This window comes from Pleurodeles waltl, chromosome 6, assembly GCF_031143425.1.
Source record: "Pleurodeles waltl isolate 20211129_DDA chromosome 6, aPleWal1.hap1.20221129, whole genome shotgun sequence".
Lineage (NCBI taxonomy): Eukaryota > Metazoa > Chordata > Amphibia > Caudata > Salamandridae > Pleurodeles > Pleurodeles waltl.
The window spans coordinates 746,089,352-746,114,268 of record NC_090445.1 but is presented as its reverse complement, the minus strand read 5'-3'; the positions used below and the strand labels follow the sequence as shown (position 1 = coordinate 746,114,268).

The following is a 24,917-nucleotide window of genomic DNA, read 5'->3' as shown; positions in this document are numbered from 1 at the left end:
ACATACAGACACTATAAGGTACTGTCCAGTCCAGTTCTTCTGTTAGAAAAAAAGAGAAGTTCTTTAATAATGGAACAAAACTGAATACTGCACACAATAATGAAGTTCAGGCATATCTCTCTACAGTTCTATGAGCAAAAAGCAATGCTTAAAGGCCACACATGCGCCAGGGTGTCCTGATTTGGTGGTGGCAATTTCAGCCCTGCTACTGTGGAATAGCACAGTGGCTGCAGCACCCAACATCTGGCAATGTTCTAGTATTACAGAGGAGCTTAAGGCGAGAATTGACTCAAGTAGCAGTTCACTACTGGGTTTTAGGTGAGTAATCTCTGAATCAATTTGCATCTTCTTCAGTTTGGCACTCATTACTCCTTTCAATGTGCAGTTGTAATGAAAGACACAGTCTCTCAACGGTCTTGTGTGTTACCCATTCATGCAAACATGATTCAATGTTTTGCTGGTTGTGGTGCACCCTTTGTAGTCACACGGGAGCTATCACTGTCAGCAGAGCTGTGTCACACCCATGTCCCTGCCTCTTGGATCATGTCACTGAATAAAAAAGCTCAGCAGACCTGAGACCCAGCTGTTGTCCTTCATCACAGTTGCTCCTGCCAGATTATGGGTCGGGGAGAGTCTATCTGCTACAACAGTGACAATGACTTGGTCCATAGTTTGTCTGCAGTGGCAAAATGGTTCCCTCAGAGCACCATTAATTGCTGAACGATATGCTGGTAAATTTGAATTTGCTATTGAATCATACAGATTGGCACATCAACCAAACAGGGGAAGTCCGATGGTCACCTTGGGTCTCATTGAGCACACTTCCAAACACAAATCAGCTTCATCTGGGTGTTCTATACACTGGAAACATTACTGGGCTTCTCCTACTCAACAGTATTTTATCCTTCAGGGCAGACACTCTCCTTCCCCTCTGTGCAGGCATACTGGCTTCTAGTTTTCTAGGCAGGTCCACAGCTTGTCAAGCTAACTGTGCAGATATCACATGGTTTCCCCTCACCTCTAGGAGACTGCCTGGTATGCCTGGAACACCTGGCCTACAATAATTGTTCATGTACTCTACCAAGCACCCTCTTCCCTGGTCAAGAAGAAAATGGAACCGGAACAAAGTGGGATGCTTTGGCTCTCACCTATATACTCATTTACCAGTCAGAGGGTTTTGATCCACTCTCTAAAGTCCTCGAACTTGTTTGAGGTTGTTCCCTTTCAAATTAAATTTTGTAGTTGCAGTTCAGACGCAGTCTTTGTGCAAGGGGATTGCTCTCACAGCAGGTAGTGATGATACTCACTTCAAGAGAAAGTGCCCCAGAATATGGGCACCTTGGAGTGTGGAGACTCTACACCTGGCTGTTATAAGCCTTTCGGAGCAGCAATCACTGAAAGACGAAATGATAGACCCTGTATAGAAATGTAATCACTCATGAAAATAGAATCTGATAACCCATTCCCTCTCCACTACCATCTACTAAACTGTTCAGGAAAAACTAGTCAGCAATCTCTTGGTAAAAAAAAAAAGTTAATGTCTTCATCCTCATGTCATGTCTGGGTCTGCTCGCTTCAGCTGCAGGAATGAAGGCAGTGCACTTCTCCATGCCACCATCATGTATGATATAAAGCAATGGGTTATTCAGAATGAATCTTGCAGGTCCCAGCAATAAGGCTAACTTCACAACATCTAGTCCACACTGTACATACACACACACACAGGATATCAGTGACGGGGCCTTTACATGAGCGAGGCTGATAGGCTGCACTCCACCAGAAACAACAAAAGCTGTCTGCACAATTCTGTGAATTTTGCCACCACCACGTCATGTCAGCAACCCAGGACATAGACAGTGTAAAAAAAAGGCCACGTAAGGTCGCTGAAAAGGTTATGGACCTTGGAACCACCACAGACATGCCTACACTTTGACACACACACTAGGGGCCAGATGTATCATCACGGACCTTCGCAATTCGGAAATAGCGATTTTTAAGGAATCACTATTTCCGACTCGCAAAGTGCCATGTATCACATTTGCGAATCTGTAATAGCGATTTCTTAAAAATCGCAAATGCTATTACCGAATCGCAAATTGCGATACCGGCCCCATTTGGCCCATATCTGCACATTTTTTGCATTTCCAAAATTGCTATTTCTGAACCAGAAATCGCAATTTTGGAAATACAAAACCCCAGGGTGCTGGGGGGCTAAGGCCGCCTCTGCTGCACCCCAAAGAAATTTTGGGGGACATGTAAGGTGCACACATGCCAAAAGGGCATGTGTCCTTTACATGTACAATTTAAAAATGCTTTTTTAATGCATTTTTAAATTTTGCACATGGTTACCACCAAGTTCAACTTGGTGGTAATTAGCGATTCCTAAATGTCAAAATCGCATTTAGAAATTGCTCCATACATGTGCTAAGAAATCGCAAATAAGGAATCCTTATTTGCGATTTCTAATTTAGAGAGCCGCAATTTGCGACTCTCTAAACAGGGTCGCAATTTCAGGGAATCGCTATTTTAGTGATTCCTTAAAATTTAATTCAGAATGTATTCCATACATTCTGAAATGGCATTTTGCATTCGCAAACGGGCATTCGCACCGTTTGCGAATGCAAAATGCTTTCATACATCTGGCCCCAAATGCATTCTAGCTTGGCCAACAGAAATTAGGATACCATTTTCACATGCACGCTGACACTTAAGGCAGATGTACATGCCTATCTGACATGCAGAAGATATTTTACTATGTGGCTAATACCTTTTTTCTGACAGACATTCTCTAATATAAAAGTTTATACATGAATCCTGTGGTATATGCAAGTTTTCTTGTAGTTTACCAGTCAAAGGTCTGTTTTAGCAGGTTTAGGATTTTAGGATTTGCACAAAAGTGAAATAGAAATTATTTTTTTCCTGTTTTTCATCACAAGTAAAATACTTTTCCCTGTTACTTAACACAGTGTGGTCATACTCTTGTTGCCAGCAACTGTGACTGCATGAGATGCATGCATTCAGTAGCACTTAATTTATTGTTACTTTTTTGTGCTTTAATACTTTTTTTTAATTGATTGCTTTAGTAAACTTTGTGTTCTAGGCAAGTATCTACTTTGCCTACATGGGATGGCGACTTTTCTCTTTTCCCAACTTGAAAACTGAAGAATCTTTTTGCAACATTTATTTGATATTTATTCATCAGTGTTTCCTTGGTGAGAAACTGCTGACATTGTGGGAGCCTTTGTATGCATGTATGAATGTATGTATATTGTATTTCTGGTGCAAACCTAGCCAGAAGGCAGTGAACCTCTGTGAAGGGTCAAAAACAGGTATCAATCAATCAATCAGGTTTTATTTGCATAGTACGGCTTGTCACCCAAGTTGGTATCCAGGTGCTTGCTGCAGGTGTTTACTCGAAAAGTCAGGTTTTCAGTCCCTTTCTGAAGTGGGTCAGTGAGGGTGTTGTGTGAAGGTGGAGGGGGAGGGTATTGCAGGCTTTGGCGGCGAGGTGGGAGAAAAAGCATCCATCCGGCGTGGCAGGTTCCTGTTCGGTTGGTGGAGGTGAAGGCGATGGTTCAGGAAGGTGGGTACTTGGTTATGGAGGGCTTTATAGGCATGGATCAGGAGCTTAAATTGGCTTCTGAGGTCCTTCAGGTGCTGGGTGATGAGGGATCGAGTGGTAGTTCTGGAGGTTGCTGGGGCCTGCAAAGGGTTTCCTGAGGAGAGGTCTAATCTCTGCATGTTTCCAGGCTTCTGGAAAAGTGACCATGGTTAATGAGGCATTGAGGATGGTGGTGAGCTGGTGGCTGATCTCGTTTATTCCAAGGTTGAAGGTCCTATGGGAGCAGGGGTTGGTGTGTGCTCCCAGATGGAGCTCATGGGGGAGATTGTGCTTGGTGTGCTGAGTTGCCCCCATGCGGTGAGTGGGTGGTCAGTTATGGATTTTCATGGGATCCTGGGGAGGTCAAAGGGTTGGGGATGGAAGTTACTGTAGATGGTTTTTATCTTGTTGTTGAAGGGGTCAGCGAGGGCATTGCAGAGTTGTTGTGAGGGGGGATGGAGTTTTCGATGGCTGATGGGCAGGCAAACTCTCTGACAAAGGAGAAGAGTTCCATGATTTGGTTGGTGCTGTTCTCGATCCTGTAGGTCAGGGCCTCTTTTTGTGGCTTTGATCCGGCTGTTGTAGTCGTTGAGGGTCATCAGAAGGTGGCTTGTCCGGGTGGTTCTTGCTGATGCGCCATCTTCTCTCTAGTTGTTTGCACCTGTGTTTTGATTTGCTGAGTCCACCTTGTACCAGCTGGCTTTTTTGGTGGTTCTGTGGATTTTGGCTAGTTTGGTCGGTGTGACCAGGTAGGCAGCACCGATTGATCTAGTTCTGTACTACCTGATCCACGCTGATGGTGATGTTGGGCTGTGAGGTGCTGAATGCAATGTTCCATTGCTGCTGAATGACCTTGGTCCCGCTGCGGGAGGGTGCTGTGATGGATGGGGGCTGTGCAGGGGGGGTCCGGTGAGGGTGATGTGTAAGATGTACTGGTGCGACCAGGTGAGTTCTGTGATGTGGTTGTTGATGATTCTGTTGCTGGATGTGAAGATGGGGTACAGTGTATGTCTTGCTTTGTGCATGGGGTGTAGCCAGCTGCTGGAGTGCGATGTTGTCAAGTCCTTCTTTGGTTGGTGGAGGTGGTGTCAATTGGGTCGTCCAAGTGGTAGTTGAGGTCTCCCAGGAAGACTTAGGCCCTCATTCTGACCTCGGCGGTCTTTTCGCAAGACCGCCGAGTTACCGCCGCGGTGAAGACCGCCGACCGCGGCGGTATGCCGCTGTGCGCATTCCGACCGCTGGGAGCGTTCCGCCGGGAAACCGCCGGCAGCCAGACTGGCGGTTGGCGGGAAAGTGGAGACTGGTCAACCTCCACCGCCACGCCAGCAGAACACCGCCCCCAGAATTACGACCCACATTTCTGTGTGGCGGTCTTCTGTTGGCGGTGTGCTGTTGGCGGTCATGTCCCTATGGCTCCCGTCGCCTCCCGGAGGACCAACGCACAAGGTAAGTTGATCATCCGTGAGGGGAGGGGGTGGGGGGGTGTTGTGTGATGTGTGCGTGCATGGGGGTGTGCAGATGTGCATGTTGGGGTGCGTGCATGTCGGGGTGCGTGTATGTGCATTTCGGGGTGGGGGTGGGGAGGGGGTTCGTACCACCTCTGGGGGGTGGCAGGGGGGTGGAGGGGGTGGGGGGAGGACTCCGGGGGCAGTGGGGGGTTGGGTGGGACCCCTATCAGTGCCAGGGAAGGAATTCCCGGGCCCCGATAGTGCCTACCGCCATGGTTCGCATGGCGGTTCCCGACCGCCAGAAACCGCGGCGGTAAGCAGGGTCATGATACGGGTGGCGGTCTTGGGGCGACCGCCGGGCCGGAGTGCGCAAACTCCAGCCCGTCGGTCATGACCGCCGTGGCGGTCGGAGTGGGGAAGTGGCGGTCGATCGCGGCGGTGACCGCCGCGGTCAGAATGCCATTTTTTGGACCGCCGGTCTGTTCGCGGTCCGACCGCCGCCTCTCCGCCGACCGCCAAGGTCAGAATGAGGGCCTTAGTGTTTGGATTCAATGGCGAGCGGGGTGATGAATTCAGCCATGGTGTCGCTGAGGCCGGTTCTTTTTTTGTCTGAATGCGATGGTCCCTTTGATGGTAGTGGTGTTGTCGGGATGGAGCTGGAAGTTCATGTGTTCCATAAAAAGTATGGTATCATCATTGGTGATGGTGTAGGCGAGTGATTCCTTCATGCCTGTTGGTGCAGTAGTTGTGTTTCATTTTGTAGCAGGGTGTTGCCATGGCGATGTCTGGGGCCGAGACAGGGGTGAGACAGGTCTCTGTGATGAAGGTTACGTCAGGGGCGAGGGTGGAGATGGTATCCCAGACTCTGGGTTGTGTGTTTGCAGAGCAATCTAGCGTTGAACAGGATAAACCTAAGTTATTCCATCGGCAGGGATGGAGAGGGTTTGGTGACAGTGATGACGATTAGTCCGGGGGTGGAGGACTGTCGGCAGTGGGTGCAGGTGAATGGTCCTACTGTGTGGCAGGGTGTTGCATCTGGGGTCGAGTGCACGGAGATCCGCAGAGTAGTATCTGAGGGGGCGAGTGGGGCCAGGGTTCCTGGCACTGGGTGCAGTCCAGGCGTGGATGTGCACAGACAGGCTTGCTGACGGTGCTTGCCCTCTGCGCAGACGTGCAGTGGCCTCCATAAGTAGTCCTGGGAGGTGGGAGGGGCTGGTAGGGAAGCGGGAGGGTGGTGGGGAGGGAAAAAAACAGCAGAAAAGACAGAGGGGAGAAAAACAGACAAAGGACAGGTGGAAACAGGGCACCGCAAAGAGGCAAAAAGGACCAGGGCAACTAAGGAACCAGAAAAACAAGACTATAATTACACTTTCCAAAATAACACTTTCCAAAAAAATGACTGTGGCAGCAATTACTGCAAATACACAAGGTGGTGAGTCAGACCAGGCAGATGGCTGGATTGAACCGGCGGCCTCCTGTGCTGCAGCATGGCAGCAGACACGAGGAGCAAGGCAGAGGCAGTGGGGACGAGCACGGAGACCAGGGTCAGAGACTACTCACAGCAAGTGATAAAAAAGGTAGCATGATTATGGATGGTTAATGCATTGTGATGAGTTTCTTTAAGAGGTCAGTCTTCAACCCTTTCCTAAAATGAAGCAGAGTTGGGATAGTCCTGATGTATACAGAAATGTTGTCCCAGATCCTGGGTGCTGTGATGGAAAAGGCCTGTGCTGCAGTCTGATGGTGTCCTTGCTCTGGGTGAGCCTAGTACCACCTGAGATGGTGAGTTTGATGGCAAGATAAGCAGGGGTTCTGATAAGATGGGTTTGTAGATGATGCATTTGAATTTGAAGATGGTGCCATTTGGCAAGTGGAGCCAATGGAGTTCAATCAGTATGGGGGTGCTGTGATGCTATTTCTCCAAGCACTGGATGAGATGTACTATGCATTGTATAATGTCCTAACAGGGGTGCCAGTGTATAGTCTGGAAGGTCATGGAACAGGGCATTACCACCTTCTAGATGTGAGAGCAAGAGGGCTAGAACAGCATCTCTGAAGTTGCTGTCAGGAAAGAAATGGTTTCAATTTCTTTAGAGCAGATAGCTGGTATGAGGTCACCAGGCCATCTATTTTTTTTTTTTTTTGTGCAATGTGTTATTTGAGAGTGAGGTTGGTGTCCAGGGTGAATCCAAGTGCCTTGGCATTCAGTGAAAGTTGGGGTTCGAAGCTGTCAAAGTTCATGTCATTGAGCCAAGATTGAATTGCTTCTTGTTTGTTGTTCTTGCCAAATAACAGGAATTATTTCTTGGTTGGGTTAAACCTCAGGTAGGAGCTGGTCTTCCTGGTCTGGATGATGTGCAGGCAGTGTTTGAGGCATTGGATGGCTGAGGAAGAGACGCCATTCAAGTGGAGTTGGCTTATTGATAGATTTTGGTGCTGTAATCTGTGAGTAGAACTCCAAGTGGCTCCAGGTAGAGTTGAAGATGACAGGAGACAGTATGAAACTCCGGGGCACTCCACATGTGATAAGGATCTTGTGTGAGCACACTGGTATCAGTTGGGAAAGAAGGAAAAGAACCAGTGAGAGACATTAAAACTAATCTTATTTGAGAGACGAGGGTGCGTATTAGAGTTGGATGGTCGACTGTTGAAGGCTCCTAGGAAGTGCAGTAATATCAGGATGCAGGGGTCATCTGTGGTCTGTAGTCATTGTCTATGATGTGTAAGGTAGGTGTCTCTGTGCTGCAATGTGATCTGAAGCCTGCTGGGTAGTCATGCAGGAGATGGCCATCATTGATGTGTAATCTTGGAGTTGAACGTAGACTGCTTTTTCAATGATCTTGCTAATGACTGGTAGGTGAGTGATGGGACGGTAGTTGACGAGGTGGTCATGCTCAAGAAACTTACCTGAACTTAACCATTCCCCAACCAAATCCAACGTCTGCCCGACCTCTTTCATAAACAAGCTGAAAGTAGAAAAGTCTTCCATCTGTTACAGTTGAGTAAGTATATCTCTTCAGTGGAATCTCAGAATCAGGATTTCGCATTGGCATTTAGAGAACTTTTCATGGCCTTAGGTTCCAATGATTTGTGCAAAGCATACATAGTGTTGACCTCTGGAAGTAGTAGGTCAAATCCTGGCTTTCACATTTAAAATGTTTGTGTGATCATTGGAAAATCAAATTGTATTTTCTTTTAAAATGCTTAGAGACTCGCTAAGCCCCAGTAAAAAGTGTTTAATAAACTAAACAATTAGATGTGACTACTTGGTATTGAGTAGTGGAACAGTTGGATTTTGCCGTGTGAACATCTTAATTGAAATTGAACCACTGTTTGCACCAACACCCTTTTCCTGCAACCAACACTAAATTGAAGGTCACAGAAGGCACGGGGCTACTCTAACTATATAATAGTACATTTACAATTTAGAAGATGACAAATTCACCATTTCCTAATTCTTACTCAACAAGGCACGAAGGTAAGGTCTGTAAACATGTTAATGTGTTGCTTTTCAACCACAAAATGCCACTTTCACAGTAATACCATAGACACTCGAATTCCAAACTTCTATAACAACCGTCACAGTGCTAACAGCCACGGAGGGCTAAACACATCAGAATGCCTGAACACTTCAGCACAAATCTGCACCCAATGCAGTCTGTGTTAAATACAATTACAAATACAATTCATCTGCCCTAAATGCCGATATAGTAGAATTCACTTGATGCTCTAGCATCTCATGGTCAAACTTCAATACCTAACAAATAAGTCAGACATGTTTTACACCACTTTAGCAACAATTGCAGCCAGAACTAATCCCAGCCAGAAAGAACCCTTCAATCCTTCACTCCAACACAATGATCTGCCAACATAACTGCTCTCCACACCAAAGCTATATTTCAATGCCACCAACACAGCACTGCTGTCATTCAGGTGGTTGTCTCTCTTTCTAACACAAGTGAAAAAAGACAGCAGCAACAAATGCCTCCTGGGAACATGACCCCAATGGCTGCACCGGTTAAGGAACACGCACACTGCATGTACTGCCTCAGCACCTACTAAATGCATACACACCATCCCTGTTCCAGGTTATTTCATTTTTATTGCACCCACATGATGCCACAATCAATTCGCTGGCAAAGGGGATGGATTTTCCAAGAGAACACTCCCTTTTCCACCACCCCATCAACTGGGTATCTTACCTGCCATATGCCAATCCAGCTCACTTTCTGCTTCTAGGCACTATGCCACCAAAACGACAAGGCCAACCTGCGAGCAATGTGCCACTGTCAACACTACACCTACACGTCTTACCTCTCTGTCTGGCGTCCTCCTATAACGCTCCGTCTTATGAGGGAATTCAGCCACGCACAATCACGCACCCCTGTAGGAGATAAGAAACACACCAGACTCCATAAACTGCAGCTATGCAACCTAGACAGTTCTCAAGTACTAAAATGCCAAACCTTTGAAGGTCGTGTGTTTTGTACAAATATAGCAAAATAGCGCCATATATAAGATATCAGGACCACTGGAATCATGAGTCCATGGCTGCAGTGTCTTCCTCATAAATAATGATTTTGTCACTTACTACAGCATCTGCTGTATAATTTTCAGATTTTTACATCAAAAAGATGTGTTTCTAGCTCTGCCCCATAATTTGGTCCTACCATGTAACATAATTCCAGTCGCCCTGAGCATCATAATCTAACACTTACTCCACATCTACTGATAGTGGAGGCCACCATTCTCCTCTGTCTGCTATTTCCTCGCCACAGGTGCCAGCAACCATTTTCATCTCATCAGTCTCTCACTTTCACCAGAACTCTCTTTTACTAGCTCACTCCGTATTCAGTATAACAACCTCGTTAAATTAATCCTTCTAAGATTCTCCCTTTATTCTATAGTTCTTTTCCGCCTACATTATTGCTGCTCACTCTCTTGATCACCCTGGATGTGTTTCTCTTTTTCATTGCATTGGGCACTTTTCTGTCCATGTAGTTATGTTTTACTCTATCCTTCGTTTATCTCTTCTGACGTATTTTTTTTTTTTTTTTTATGCCTTTTTATCACGTTTTCCACAACCTATTCCTTTGTTTTGTTTATTCGCTTACTCCTCCTTACACTTACAATGTGTCTGTGTCTCGTTGAACCTCTCTGCTGCTGGAAGGTTCAGATGGTTCACGCCTCTGCCTGCTACGTCATGCTACGTGTATCTGTCCAGCTCGTGGTTCCACAGGGAGCGGGGAATCTGGATGCCCTTTGCAGTTCCAAGTTTATCCTTGAGTCCACGTGTTCTGTGGACTATATCGTTGGTTATTTTTCAAAATATCTGCAGGTGAATCACACTATGCACTGGATATCAGGGTTCATAGGATGTGCTCAATGCCAGCCTACGATTTTAGCACACCTTAATATTTTTCCATCTTCCGACTTTTTTCCTTTGAACATCACCTGCTTTTCCAATAATTTCCTAATGCTTAACAGTCTATCTCTGTAATATGCTGATTTATGAATGATGTGCTATTTTAATATATGTACTGCAGTTTGTAATTTCAAAAGGTTCTTCAGATAAATTTGCCACACAAGTAAATACAGTGTATTAAAAAGAATGTGCTAGTGTTGAGTGAATGGTTTTTAAAACTTATCGAGTAGAAATGTGTAATCCCCTTCCGTTCACTTGGTGTCTCTTCCTTTTTCAGTCAGCCCAAACCAGAATGCCAGGCCCTGCAAGAAACCATGCTCCCTGCGTACCAGCTGTGCCAACTGCACAAGCAACAGCATGGAGTGCATGTGGTGCAGCAGCACTAAGCGGTGCGTGGACTCCAACGCATACATCATCTCCTTCCCGTATGGTCAGTGCCTGGAGTGGCAGACCACCACCTGCCCTCGTGAGTACCTACAACATGAAAGTCACACTAACTTAAGGGTGGCAAATAGCAGTGCCAGTGAAGAAGGGATAAGAACAAGCCTTGGATAAAAACAAAAGGGGCACACCTGTCTGCATAGAAAGAGTACTGGGCAGGGAGCATCATTGGCCACAGCATGCTAGACCCCATAACTTGCCTGCATGGAACGGATTTCTTTTATGTGGTAGGCCAGAGCTTACACGTGTTGCCGCTATCTAGCCCCATCAGCAGCCAAATACTTGAATTGACATCCTTTTTCCCATTGTCCCATGAACTCAACCACCCACCTTAGGCTGACCAGCCCTCAACTTCATGCTCCTTTTTAGCCTTATGATCCCTCCTCTAACTTAGTGGCCCTATCTTTGCAGACCTCAGAGCCCTCTTTGATCCTCGTGGCTTGCTCTCCTCATTCCCTCAGTAGCCTCCTAGCTTGCCCGCTAGCTAGTCTCCACTGACAAGAAGTCAGCTAGCAAATCCAATCTTTCTGCCGATGATCCTGACTTTCCCATCACCCCAGCGGCAAATTGGTAACGTTAACTCAAATAGTAACTCTTCCTGCATACTCAGAACAATTTGAAGAAAACAATCTTTTGTCCCCTTGCTTGCATCCACAAACTTTAATCAAAACATCTTTATTGTCCCTTTCCTTGCCTTCCAAACTCCATTTGCGCCCACTCATAAGCTGATACAAAGCAGACAAATTTGCATGCATCATCATAAGACGATCTTCAGTCATAATCCCTGTGTTCTTGCTCATAGATCTGACCTTCACCTAAAGTTCAACCAGTCTGCTGAAGAGAAGCACATGCAGAAGGGTCGAAACTATGCAATTTGTCCATTTTTTCAGATGGGGTTGGGGTCAGGAAAGGAGAACTTGGAGGCCTCACCTATCCTTGAGCTCACAATTTATTCTGCATTTTTCCGTAGCTTTAAAACGCCTTGCTCTTAGATTTTATTTCATATTCAGTGTTTGCATATGCTTTGTACGACTTGCAGGTCCCTCCAAATACTATATATTTTTACTGTACCTAATTTGTGTATATTTTAAAATGTTCATGTTTATTTCATCTGATGTTTATTAATTGTCCCATGGTGATAGCAAGAGGTTTGTGTGATGCTGGTATTAATTAATTCCATGGCAACACCAATTACATGTCTAGTCTAAATATCCATTTTTATCTAGTGCTTAATATCGTTTTTTCTCAATTTTTATTCGTTCTCACATTAACAGATAAAACACAGTGAGAACAAATAATAAAAGTGGAGAAAGCAGACTTTGAACTTGGTTCCCCTAGTTTAACAGTTGGCATCTTATATCCTCCAGTGAAGGGTTTTGTAATAAAGAACTGTCTCACGCTGTAATAGTAGAGGAGAAGAGAGTTTATTCCAGTTTGTAGGGAGAAACAGCTCAGCCATCCATCTCCTAGCTCTTCCCAGTTCTTACTCCCACCTCATGGAATCCACCACCCATAACATTCTACGCTGATGTTAAAGGATGACATCAGTACCTAATACTATAGGTTTGGTCTTTAGTGCCGTCATTGTTGACCTTCCATCTGACTCATTCAGAACACCAGAGATTTCATCAATTCTCTTGAGACAAATCGGAAGCAATGCTATATGGATCGTTTTCATACTTTTCAAGGTATTATACATCATCTTCCTGCTTGGCCTTTGTTCCTCCCTCTCTTCACACAACAGCTTCAGTTCTTTGTAGTCAAGACTAGAACTTGTCCCGTCATCCAAATTGCAACCACCACAGCATCTCGTATACTTTTTTTTTTTTTTTTTTTTTTTTTTTTTTACAGTTTATTGATTGTGAATCTGAACTATGCCTCACTTAGCCACAGAGGCAATGTCCCAGTACTGGCTCTCAAATGCCTTTTGTTTTTGGGCACCACAACTTGTCAGATCTGTTTTTCCAGGGCCAAGAAGGCAATTCAGTCACCTAGAAGGCCACCAGAAGCGTGACACAGACTTCCCTCTACCACCAATGAATAATGTTTCTGGATTTAGAGAAAGGAAATGTTTTGCTTTGGCTAAAGCAGCAACTTATTTACATTTGCTCTGGTCTTCCTGCCATTTTCACAGCTCCAGTATCAACCGTTAGTGGTCAGCCTCGCAAGTGTAGGCAAGAGGACAGAGGAGCGCATCTCTCAGCAAAGCAATATGTCCATTAGATCCCCTAAATCCTAAAAAGCTACATTTTGCCACACACATCCCTATCAATGAGACCATATGTGATGTATGTAGGAATAATATGGTATCCTTCCACCGAAGGAGGCCTTGAAGTCTGCATAGTATTAACTTTCCTAGCACAGTGGCCACAGGGTAGCATCAGTGGTACTGAATTTAAGCCCTGCAGTGAATAGTGGGAGCTACGGACCTTATCCACTGTCATATTCCACATTTCTTGATTAAGCTGTTTAATTTTTTTTTTTATGTATAATAATATTTCATTTTTACCCAATCGACTTATTATGCTTACTAATGCCTTCATCAGGTGGTCCCGCACTCTCTGCGATTTCCATCGCTGTCATTGTCAGTGTAAGTGAGTCCATGGTTCCTTTGTTTTGTGACACTGAGCACTCAAGCAGCTTTGACAAGTATTCTTGAAGAGGTAAGTAGCAGAGTACCATGAGCCAAAAAGTAGTGCCTCTTTATTGACAACCAGCAGACCGAGAGATTCTGCTTTATCAGTTTTCTGCTGATGGGGACTTTGTAGTTCCAGTTCCAAGTTTTTTTTTCTACCTCAATTTCACATGGATGTTTTTTGTTTCATTATGTTATGTACACATTGCCATTTTTAGGGTACCAGTGGATCGCTCCTAAAGACGTCAGTTTTGAGATGACTTGCCTGTCTTGTGTGCAAGTGAAAATGCATTTATATATATCAGTGAACAAGGCTAAGGAGGTAGCCGAAATGCGTTTGATGGTGGCAGCAATGGATTCATTAAAACTCTTTGCAAATACACAGCAAACTTCTGTCCTTTTTTCAAAATAATGACGAGAGGCGGAGTGGATAATTCACGGCGAGTGCTGGCTCCAGCATTTCCGACACGCGCCCCCGGCAGGAGAACAGCGGCGTCCAGTGAACTTGAGTGAAGTATATATATATATACACATTTGTGTATGTATATATATATATATATATATATATATATATATATATACAAATGTGTACATGTGGAGATGGAACACAAAACATATATATATATATGTTTTATGTTCCAACTCCCTCCACAGTAATGAGCAAGGAATTAACAGCCAAGTATTATATGTATTTAATGGCCAGCACATTAATAAGGGGTCAGTAGAGGTTGTGACAAAGACCATATTAGTTCTGAAAACCCAAAAGTCTGCACCTTCTCTGTTTCTGAAAGTCTATTATGCTTTCACTATTTTGCCCATATCCTGTGACTTCATGAGGCTCAAGAGTTGTGCAATGTCACATCTCATTATGTCACCAAGGTATAAAGTGATATCATAAGGGGAGGATTCCCTTACCCTATTAGCTATGGGGATTTCACACCAGTGTTGTAAAGTGCCACAAATGATACTAAGGTGGCATCTAGATACCAAGAACATAAAGTTGCAGAGAGGACCCCAAAAGCCAGGTGATCTGTTTATTTAAGTCTGGTGCACCAAGTGACATTCACACGGCCGTCAGTTACTGGGAGAGGGAAGCAGAGAGGATTCCTCAGCTTGCCTGTCCAGTAAAGGCATTTCCTCCAACCATCCTGGGATCACGGGGCTATTTGGAGCATAACTAATGAAGATCTCAAAATCCTGGTGTGGATACTGCAGCACAGTTTGGAAGTCACCCAAGTTGAACTATTGGACCAAAAGAATGGAATGTTTACGGTGCGATTGATGACAGATGAATGTGAATCTACAAATATAAACAGGTCAAAATATGTTGCTGCAGTGGAATGCCTACGAACTGGCATGTGTACTGTTTGCAGACAAGCAGATAGCCTCAAATGTGCACTGTATTGTCAGTGGAGAGAGCTGGTGTGGGAGTAGTCCGTTTCAGCTAATTGGATGGTGTAATTCACTAACATGCCAGATTTGTAATTGCCTCACCTAGGATGGAATGTAGGCATAGAGATGAGTCCAAAAGATAGCCCACCAGAGATTCTACCAGTTGTTCACACTTTACCTTGGTCTTACTTGCCTTGCATTCACAAATTTACAGCCAAAGTCCCACCTTATGTGGATGACGCCTGGTCGCCATCTAGCCTGTGCATAGAGGCGTCATTGCCATAGGTAAAACAGAAACAGGGAGTCTAGGACATCAGGAGAGCAAACATGAACATTAATACTTTCCGTAGACAGGAAGTAGCGCTATAGAAAATATGTAGGAGGAGGAATAGCACTCAGTATGAATGACTGTCAAATGATAGTCATGCAGAAGTAGCACCACCACTTCCAAATGCTTGAGAAATTCAGTATTTGTCTTGCCAAAATAGCGTTACCATTATACCGCACACTACCCTGGTAAGTAGTTCCTGTGGTAATACTGTACCGATCAAATACCATTACTGAGAAATGTATGTGGTGTTACCACATCATTTTGAGTTCTGTACCTTGATAATGACAATAACTTACTAGTATTGTGCACTTTGTCCATTCTGACCGTAATGAGAATGTGCTGTATTTTCTCCCCACAAACACCAGCATGTTTTCCCTGGTGAGAGTTGTGCCAGACATAGAAAAAACTGCAAGGTGCCATAATTACTGCACATCTTGAAATCCATTTCTGATGCAAACGCCGATTTGTTCCTGAATCATAATGCTGGCAGAAGGAGGGCCTACATTGTGAAGGTGCCACTTGTCTTTGTGGTGCTTCAAATCACTACCATTTGTTATTAATATACCAATCCTTAAAACATGTTGGCCAAATTTCAGACTGACAATTAAACCCCAGCTAAACTGCATAGAGCTAACCAACTACTGCATACAAATTGCTGGAGATGCCCGGCCTCCTGCTGTGACCTGACCCACAAACTTTTTGAATGCCCCTCGGTACAACCCTTCTGGCAAGCAGTGGGGGTCATTTTGGAAACCGTGATACCACTTACAACGCCCCTCCCCTACACCATGAAATGCCTCCATGATACGGGAGACTCACCGACCCTTTCTCGTCCACAAATACGGCTCTTGCACACAGCTTTAGCCACCACTAAAATCTGCGTCCTTCACCAATGACGCCCCACTGTTCCTTCCTCCTCAGACGACTGGATGGTGGCAATGATCCAGACAGCAGCCCTCAAACGTGCCATCTATGACCTATAGGATCAGTCAGCAATATGTCTGCAAGTATGGGTGCCATTCCTTCAGGACGATCCCTGTCGTCCCAGTGCCACACCTACATTAAGTGCAGTTGATGGAATTTCGATACTCCATCCCCCTCCTCTTTCCTCTTTCCTCTTTCCTATATTCCCCTTCGGAGCCAACCTGGCCTTGCACAACCTTTCAGATTTGTCAACCTACTCCGTATTATTCCATCTTATACGTTAATATTCTATGGTACTCAATGTTACTCTGATGCACTGCATTTCGCTATTTTACCGATTGGGACGCATCAACATCTACTCCTTCTACTCAACCCACGAGCACCCATGCATCCACGACCCCCACTAGTGACCCTGGCTTCAACTCTGCTCCCCCACCCCAGCCCCCACCGCTATCTGTCTGCATTCCCCCCTTTCCTCTCTCATCCTAGTTAGTCAGTTACTTACATGTGAAGTATCATGCTGTGTTGTACTATTATCTTGCATAATTTTCTGTTAGATACCATTGTATCGGTGTAATATCTAACCAATAAAGAAATACAAAACAAAACGTGTTGGCTGAGGTTTACAAAAAAAGGTCCACATTTGCAGTTTGTCTCTTCTAACTCACTGCACAGTACAGATTACTGTGCACATTCTATAAATAGCTCGGTGAGACAAGGGCTCAGGTTGTAAAACCAGAGGCAAAGTGCCTCGTGTTCTTGAGATAATGGAACCAAATTAGTCAATGGTGAAAGACTATGTAATCAAATCCAGCACACCATGCTGAGAGCAAATCTTATCTGCCACTGTTCCTTTTTTTATTGAGTTACTCCCTGGGATACTTTTAATTAGTCTCTTAGGTATCACTACTTTCCCTTTTTGCATGATATTTATAGATTTTTTTCTTTACTAAAGGAGGCGCTCAACAGTGTGTTTTGTAAGTTCCATCTTGTTTTGTAGTCATTCATGTTCTTTACCACCATGTAAGAGTTTGGATCTCACAGGTGGGCATTATGTACGGTTCATATTTTGCCCAACATTTCTTGTTAAGGCGCTTGCGACAGCACTTTGAAAGGTTGTTAATGATGTTGGATTCTTTGCCATGATACAACCCAGTTCAACTTTGATCAGAGTGGTGAGTATTATTTATGTGCTAGTGCAGTCGTGCTTCTCTGTCATGGCTTAACTCGAGTTGTAACTACTGGTATGAAGGGAATTCTTGGAATCTGCCTAATTTCTTTGTTTGTGTTATGGTGGACTGTCGTTGTACTTGCATTGTGAAAGGCTAGACTAATTTGTGGAAGCTACTAAAAAGCATACATATCACCCGTAGGCGCATTTTGACTTGGTGTTTGGACCGAGGTGGTAGTCATATCAGTGGTGGATAATTAAGGATGATAAGTGATGGTGGCAGTGTCAGGTATTTGTTCTTATTATATTTCTTTCCGTTGCTGTTAAGACATTGACCATTACCACCTTCTTCAGTGCCTTGCTAGCTTCTCAGTCATTTAAGGCTCTTAGCTGGATTGATTTATTTTTCAGTGATAGGATGCAAACTGTGCAACTTTCTTATTTTATGTGTCCCCTAACATCTCTGTGTGCTAGAGTGCTCTGGATTTTCTCTAATAATTTTATTGCCTATCTTCCTCGTTTGGCAGATCCGTTGTGCCCTATCAATTGTTGAATTTTATGTATTCAGAGGGGGCCCATATCTTCCTGAAACATAGGCAGGAGGAACAGGGTACAGTTAATAGGAAACCATTGGCCATGAAGGCGATACATACATGCATCTCTAGGGTCTTTCTTACATGTAATCCGTCCAAGATGGAATTATTGTAAATTAGATATTCCTTCACCTGTTGTGATTCTAAGTTATGGTTTCAATCCATTGTTTCTAGCATTCTTAGAAATCTTGAATTAATAAATGCAGAACTCTATCGGGAATCAGGTAAAGCCTAACACCAGAATCTGCTTATTCCATTTGAGAGAGTTCACAGAGCCAACAGGTTCCAAGGGCTGGCACCTGACACTAACCCAGACCTGGAGCCAAGAGGTCCTGGCTTACTGACCTCAGGTGAAGACTCTACTACTGCCTCCATGAAATCTCCACACAGAGAGATGCCTGAGTGAGGCCCTCAAGTTTACTGGTGAATGATGTGCATCTGGCTTTGAGGGGGAGGATGCGTTAGAAGGCACCCCAGCAGATGCAGGTGGTTCACGAGGCATTGGGGTGCTACCTGGAGTGTGCTGGTAACATAATAAGGGCCTGAGCACACTGGGGCCACACTGGTCGGTTTCTCTGATATTTCTTGTCCCGACTCTCCAAGGACTTCTGCATGGAGTGCTCAGTAGAACTGCTACATTGCAGGTATCACAGGTCTTGTTGTTAATGTTGTTGTTATGTTTTGTTTGGTTTGTTTATCTGGGATGATATTTTCTACGTTCTTTGTCCTCAGCACTACTCAGAGATCCTCAAGCACCTACTCTTTACATGGGAGCTTTTAATTGTGTGTATAACACAGATCTTGACCTTTTCAAACTCTCCCACTCCCCCCCACCACACTACCACCACCCCCAGCCCAACCCCACCCCCCGCCGGGCACACAGGGCCTACAGTCGACCAAGTATTTCAGTCACTGGACCAGCATGACACGACTACATGATGTTGGGCATTTAGGCCACACAGAAGACACAGAATACTCATATTACGTACCAGGTCATCAGGTACATATCAGACTTGAAGAGAAGAAAACCACGGCACATCACGGGATCAAGGTGAAAACACTTTATTCCTTGGTGTTAAATCAGGGCAGAAATCCTCTGATGTCATAAAACGCACTAGATACGTAGCATGGAAGCGCTGTACAATTTTCATGTTTGTGTAACAACAGCCGACACGTGTTTCGTCATCATTGACTTTTTCAAGGTTGTAAACATATATAAATATGATGTATCAATCACAAGACTTCACAATGCATCGCAATCAGATTGGATTTTAGTGTTAAAAAAGTGAAAAACGTTAAAATAAGTGAGTCGAAACGAGAAGCCCAGTGTGATCAGTCATTGCATGAAGAGTGAAAAAGATGCCATCATCTACCCTTGTGTGGACTAGAAAAGGCAGTAGGTGGCAGGACGAAAAGAAACATGGAAGTGCTGGTGTAAATAAGAAAATTAGCATATACGCATAAGACCACGTAGAAACCCATATAAACAAAGAAGATATTGTTTGTGGTGTACTCCACAACCACTCATTACCCCAGCATTAAGAAGTGGAAAAAGGGGGAGAGTGTGCGTCTGAAAACGACGAGTTTGAACAAAGGAAAAATAAAGGAAAAATAAAATAAGGGCGTACCTTATTGGATAAGAACTATGAGATTGTATTTGATAGGACTCCAAAGTTTCATGAACTGTACAACAAAGTGTGCAGATAGTAGCATGGATGCACTCAGATTACATAGACCATGGTAAGTCTGTAGGGAAGGAAAAGAGGGTAAGGAAATGGGGTAAAAACTCGAAGGAGTATCAAACGGAATGTGATGTAGAAAAGACAAGCAGGGAAGGGAAGAAAGAAAGAAAAAGAGGGGGGGCTCACTATGTGAAAACTGGAAGCTAATCTAAAAACTCTGGACCAGAAAAAGGAGTAGTATTAGATGTTAAATTGTAACACATATCCTGAAATGTTTCACCACAGTTGTACATGTAAGAAAAAAGGAGGGGAAAAGGCTTAGAAAACATACCCCAAACTATAAAAGTTAATTGTATCTAAAAGCTCATTTAGAAGCAGGACATACGTCTAAGATCCGAAGAAGCTGGAAACCCTAGGTCGCAAAGACCACTCCCCTTATTTTTTTGGGCCATTAGGGATATAAATATGAAAAAGGAAACCTACTCGGGAACGCTCCGTGAATTTGAATCGAGTATGACCGGGCGTTGGAATATCAAAGCGCCCAGCCACCTGTATACATGAAAAAGGTCAAAAAGCACGGAGGCGAGGAGCGCTGGGGAAAGCAAACGGAAAGATGAAAAACAACAAATGTTTAACCCCGTCGGTGGATTAGACGGAGACGGAGTATGCAGGTGCTCATACCTGTAGGGCGTCAGTGCTTGTTGCAAACCGAGTATGTACGGCGTCGTCGTCCAGGAGACGTTCGCCATCTTTACATGAGTATTTATAGTGGATCGTAGAAATAGAAACCGGACTTCAGGAGCCGGAATAGAGGAGGCCGCCATATTTTGACGAGGTTACATATAAAAATGGTGAGACAAACAAGGTGCATGTAAACATAATAAGACGGGAGACCTCGTGAAAGACATACAAACAGTGGATAAATGAAGCAAAATATAACGTGCCCCCCAGAGAGTGGCGAGGGTGCACCCAAAGTAATTATGTAATTCTATATATGTTGTGAAGAGCAGTAACCATAAAATTGAAAAAGCTAAGAACAGAGGCATATGTCAGCAACACAACGAGCCGGGCATGTATGATTTTACAATTAGAGACTCAGAACAAAAAGTCAATGTTAAAAAAGTGAGATAGTGCTGTGTGAACAATGACAATGATTGTTAAAGTTACAGAGGACACCAAAATCACATAGCATCATCTTATATCCAATGCCAACAACTGTAAATAAACACACAGCCAGCATCACAGAACCGGTACGCAAGAAGTGCGCTCGAAAACAAGAAAAACAGGATGGCGTATGGTGAAAAATTTAGTGTGTGAAAATAGTTACCATTAAAGTACATTGAGCAATACAGTAGCAAGTCACATTTGAACATCATCAAACAGTAACAGATGTGAAGGTCTGTAAACAGACATGAGGATCTTTATACAAAAATAATAATAAGTCCCTCACATGGGTATCAGAGATGGATCGATATGTTATATGAGTGACATGTTGACAGTAGATGTATTATGAAAGGAGGTGGTCTATAGGAAGACATGAAGGTCTTTGTCAGAATTGAGCCCCTCCTCCACAGAGCGCAGTTTGACTATCCATCTGCTCTCCAGTTGTCTTAGGAAGAGAGTCTTGTTCCCACCCCTTGGACAATTACCCAGGGTGGCAATACCATGTGTGTGTATGTCTAGTCTCTCAAGTAGAGGGTGTGCTGAGTTGTAGTGCACAGCAAAAGGATAATCCTTATTATTGCTTTTTATTGCCCGGATATGCTCTTGCAATCTTTCTTTCAGTGGTCTGATAGTGCTGCCGATATAAATTTTTTTGCACGTGCAGACGATGCAGTAAACAATGAACTTGGTGTTACAGTTCATGAAGTGTTTGATGGTATGCGTTACTTTTGTGTTATGGCAGAAGTTCTTGGTTTTATCCAGGGCATATTCACACACATTACAATGACCACATTTATAAAACCTCGGTGGTAGTGAAGGTAACCAGCTAGCATTGGTGACCATTGGTAAATAGCTGTGGCACAATTTGTCCCTCAGGGTGCGACCTCTGCGATGGATCATGTCTGGTCTGTTCTTTAAACCTTTGCTAAGACTCTCATCAGACAATAAAATGTGCCAATTTTTCTTAAGAATCTTAAATACTTCTGAACTCACACAAGTGTAGGTAGTTATAAATGCTGGTGCCTTTTTCCGGTGCATCTGTTTCTGTGTTTTTTTCTGAAAAAGGGATGTCCTGTCGATCTTTGTGATCCTTTCCCCTGTGTTATTTAGTAATTTCCTAGAGTAGCTTCTATTTAGAAAACGATGTTCTAATAGGTCTAACTGTCTAGAGAACTCCGGATCTTCCTGGCAGTTACGTCTAACCCTTACTGCTTCCCCAAACGGGATAGCTTTGATTTGGACATGTGGGTGAGCACTGCTAGCATGTAGAATGGAGTTTGAGGCTGTGGCCTTCCTAAAAAGCCTGGAACAGATGTGGTTACCATCAGCGTATAATGTCACGTCCAAGAAATCAACACTCACAGGGCTGATGTTACTAGTGAAATGTATGTTGTATAAATTGGAATTTAGGTACTGGATGAACCGATCTAAGGACAAGCGGTCCCCTGACCAAAAAAGGAGGACATCATCAATGTACCGACCCCAGTAAAGGATATGCTGCGTAAGTGCCGGTGGACCCTTGGTCCACAGGTGATGATGTTCAAAATGTCCCATGTATAGGTTGGCAAATGAGGGTGAACATTTAGCCCCCATGGCCACTCCCTGTTGTTGTCTATACCAGGACCTCTCATGTAAGAAGATGTTGTTGTCCACAACAAGATTGATAAGATCCATCAACATGTTAGAATGTTCCAGATACATGGCTTCTCTTTTATCAAGAAAAAATCGGATGGCAGCCAAACCTTCTTTTTTTGGTATGCACGTGTAAAGGGAAGTCACATCTAGTGTGACCAAAAAATGGCCATCCGTCCATTCGTAGTCTGCAGTGAGACTGAGAAGATGTGTTGTGTCTTTAATGAATGACGGTAGGTTGCATACAAAGGGTTGTAAAAAAAGATCGATATACTCTGACAGTTTTTCCGTGGGTGAATTGATGCCCGATATGATGGGTCTGCCAGGAGGGAAGGGTGCTGGTTTATGAACTTTGGGAAGAATGTAAATACATGGAGACATAGGCGTTGGATTAAAGAGATATTTGCATTCAGAATTGGTTAGGAGACCTCTGTCCATCCAGAAACCAAGTGTGGTCTCTATGTCTCTGGTAATTTTGCCTATGGGATTGGTGAAAAGTTTACAGTAGGCTTTCTGATCTTGGAGTTGTCTGTCTATTTCTCCAACATAGTCTCTGCGGTTCATAATGACAATATTACCTCCCTTATCGGCCTCCTTGATTACTACCTCTTTGATGTCATCCAGGGAGCGCAGAGCCTTAAGCTCCTGTGGGCTTAAATTACGTGACCAGGATTTGCGACCAAGTGAGTACTGGTTTTCCAACTTGTAGAGATCATCAGTAACCAATTTGTGGAACACATGAATTGCGTTGTCTGATGAGAAGATAGGTGTAAATCTGGATCGTGGTCTAAAACCACTAGTGCAAGTGGTAGAGCTATTAAGCCCCAGGTCCCTAACAATGTCATTGCAGGTGGGTGCAAGTCTGCTGTTGTCAGCTTCCTCTAAGGAGAGTAGGCTCTGTATGTCCCTTATGTCTCTAATGGAGAAATCACAAGTAGTTATATTGGCAATATGTCTTTCGTCAGTCTGGTATTTGTGGTCAAAATATTTCATTAGTTTGCATTTCCGTGTGAATTTAAAAAGATCTATGTGCATCTCCGTAAAATCAGGAAACGCCATTGGAACAAAGCCCAAACCTTTCTTGAGGACACTCAGTTGTTGTTCATCTAATATGATGTCTGATAAGTTCATGACACATAGATCATCGTCATGGGTTGTACGGTTGTCTAGTTCTTTAAGTTGCGTGTTACTGATCTTGTGGTAACACCGATCTTGTTGTTCATTGGTTCCGCCCTTTTTTCTCTTCCCCCTTCTGGTTCTCTTGAATAGGTGACCTGTGTATTTCTGTTGTGTCTCTGTCCTCTGCGGAACCTTTCCAATTCTAATAAAAAAGTAGATTATGGGGAAGGCTACCCTGTTTCTGCCGGGAGCTACTCGCCTCCTCGCTTGTAATACTAGAACAGCTGGATAGCTCAGTGTTACTAGATGTGATGCTGGAAACGGTTTGGGCTGGCGGTAGTAATGCCCTATTGGTCCGATTGTCATTGTTAATGTTATCAAATTTGTGAGCAAAGGTAAAAACCCTGCCTGCCGCATAATCGTTGGCATCACGCCTTAGTTTGCGCATTTTTTTGTCTTTTATGTATGTCTGGTGTTGCTGGAGTACATTATTTAAGATGTCATAATTTTTAGTTATACCTTCCTTGAGGTTAGTGTCCCGAATCTCTTTCTCTAATAACTCAATCTCTACGAGTAAATGATCCCTCTTTTCTCTGGCATCCCTAATGAGTATATCCATGATGCCAAAGGAGGAACTAATGAGTAATTGTTCCCACTCTTGGAATAATAGAGGGTTGAGATCCCCAAAAGATGGGAAGAGAACGACTCGCAGTCCCCTTGGTATTTGTTTAATTTGTATATAGCGTTCAAGGATAGTAAGATCCCACCATCTTGAGAGCTCTTGTGTTTTTACGGAGATGCACATAGATCTTTTTAAATTCACACGGAAATGCAAACTAATGAAATATTTTGACCACAAATACCAGACTGACGAAAGACATATTGCCAATATAACTACTTGTGATTTCTCCATTGGAGACATAAGGGACATACAGAGCCTACTCTCCTTAGAGGAAGCTGACAACAGCAGACTTGCACCCACCTGCAATGACATTGTTAGGGACCTGGGGCTTAATAGCTCTACCACTTGCACTAGTGGTTTTAGACCACGATCCAGATTTACACCTATCTTCTCATCAGACAACGCAATTCATGTGTTCCACAAATTGGTTACCGATGATCTCTACAAGTTGGAAAACCAGTACTCACTTGGTCGCAAATCCTGGTCACGTAATTTAAGCCCACAGGAGCTTAAGGCTCTGCGCTCCCTGGATGACATCAAAGAGGTAGTAATCAAGGAGGCTGATAAGAGCAGTATTATTGTCATTATGAACCGCAGAGACTATGTTGGAGAAATAGACAGACAACTCCAAGATCAGAAAGCCTACTGTAAACTTTTCACCAATCCCATAGGCAAAA

The 24,917-nt window shown here is 43.9% G+C and overlaps 1 protein-coding gene across 2 annotated transcripts in view; it reads left to right on the top strand.

Annotated features, from left to right (window-relative positions):
* ATRNL1 (attractin like 1) overlaps positions 1 to 24,917 on the top strand; it is a 2,088,076-nt gene that overhangs the window by 789,596 nt on the left and 1,273,563 nt on the right. For both annotated transcript variants that reach the window (XM_069239275.1, XM_069239274.1), the window contains exon 17: positions 10,752 to 10,940. In XM_069239275.1, the coding sequence (XP_069095376.1) occupies positions 10,752 to 10,940 (189 nt within the window). The remainder of the gene's footprint in view (positions 1 to 10,751; positions 10,941 to 24,917) is intronic.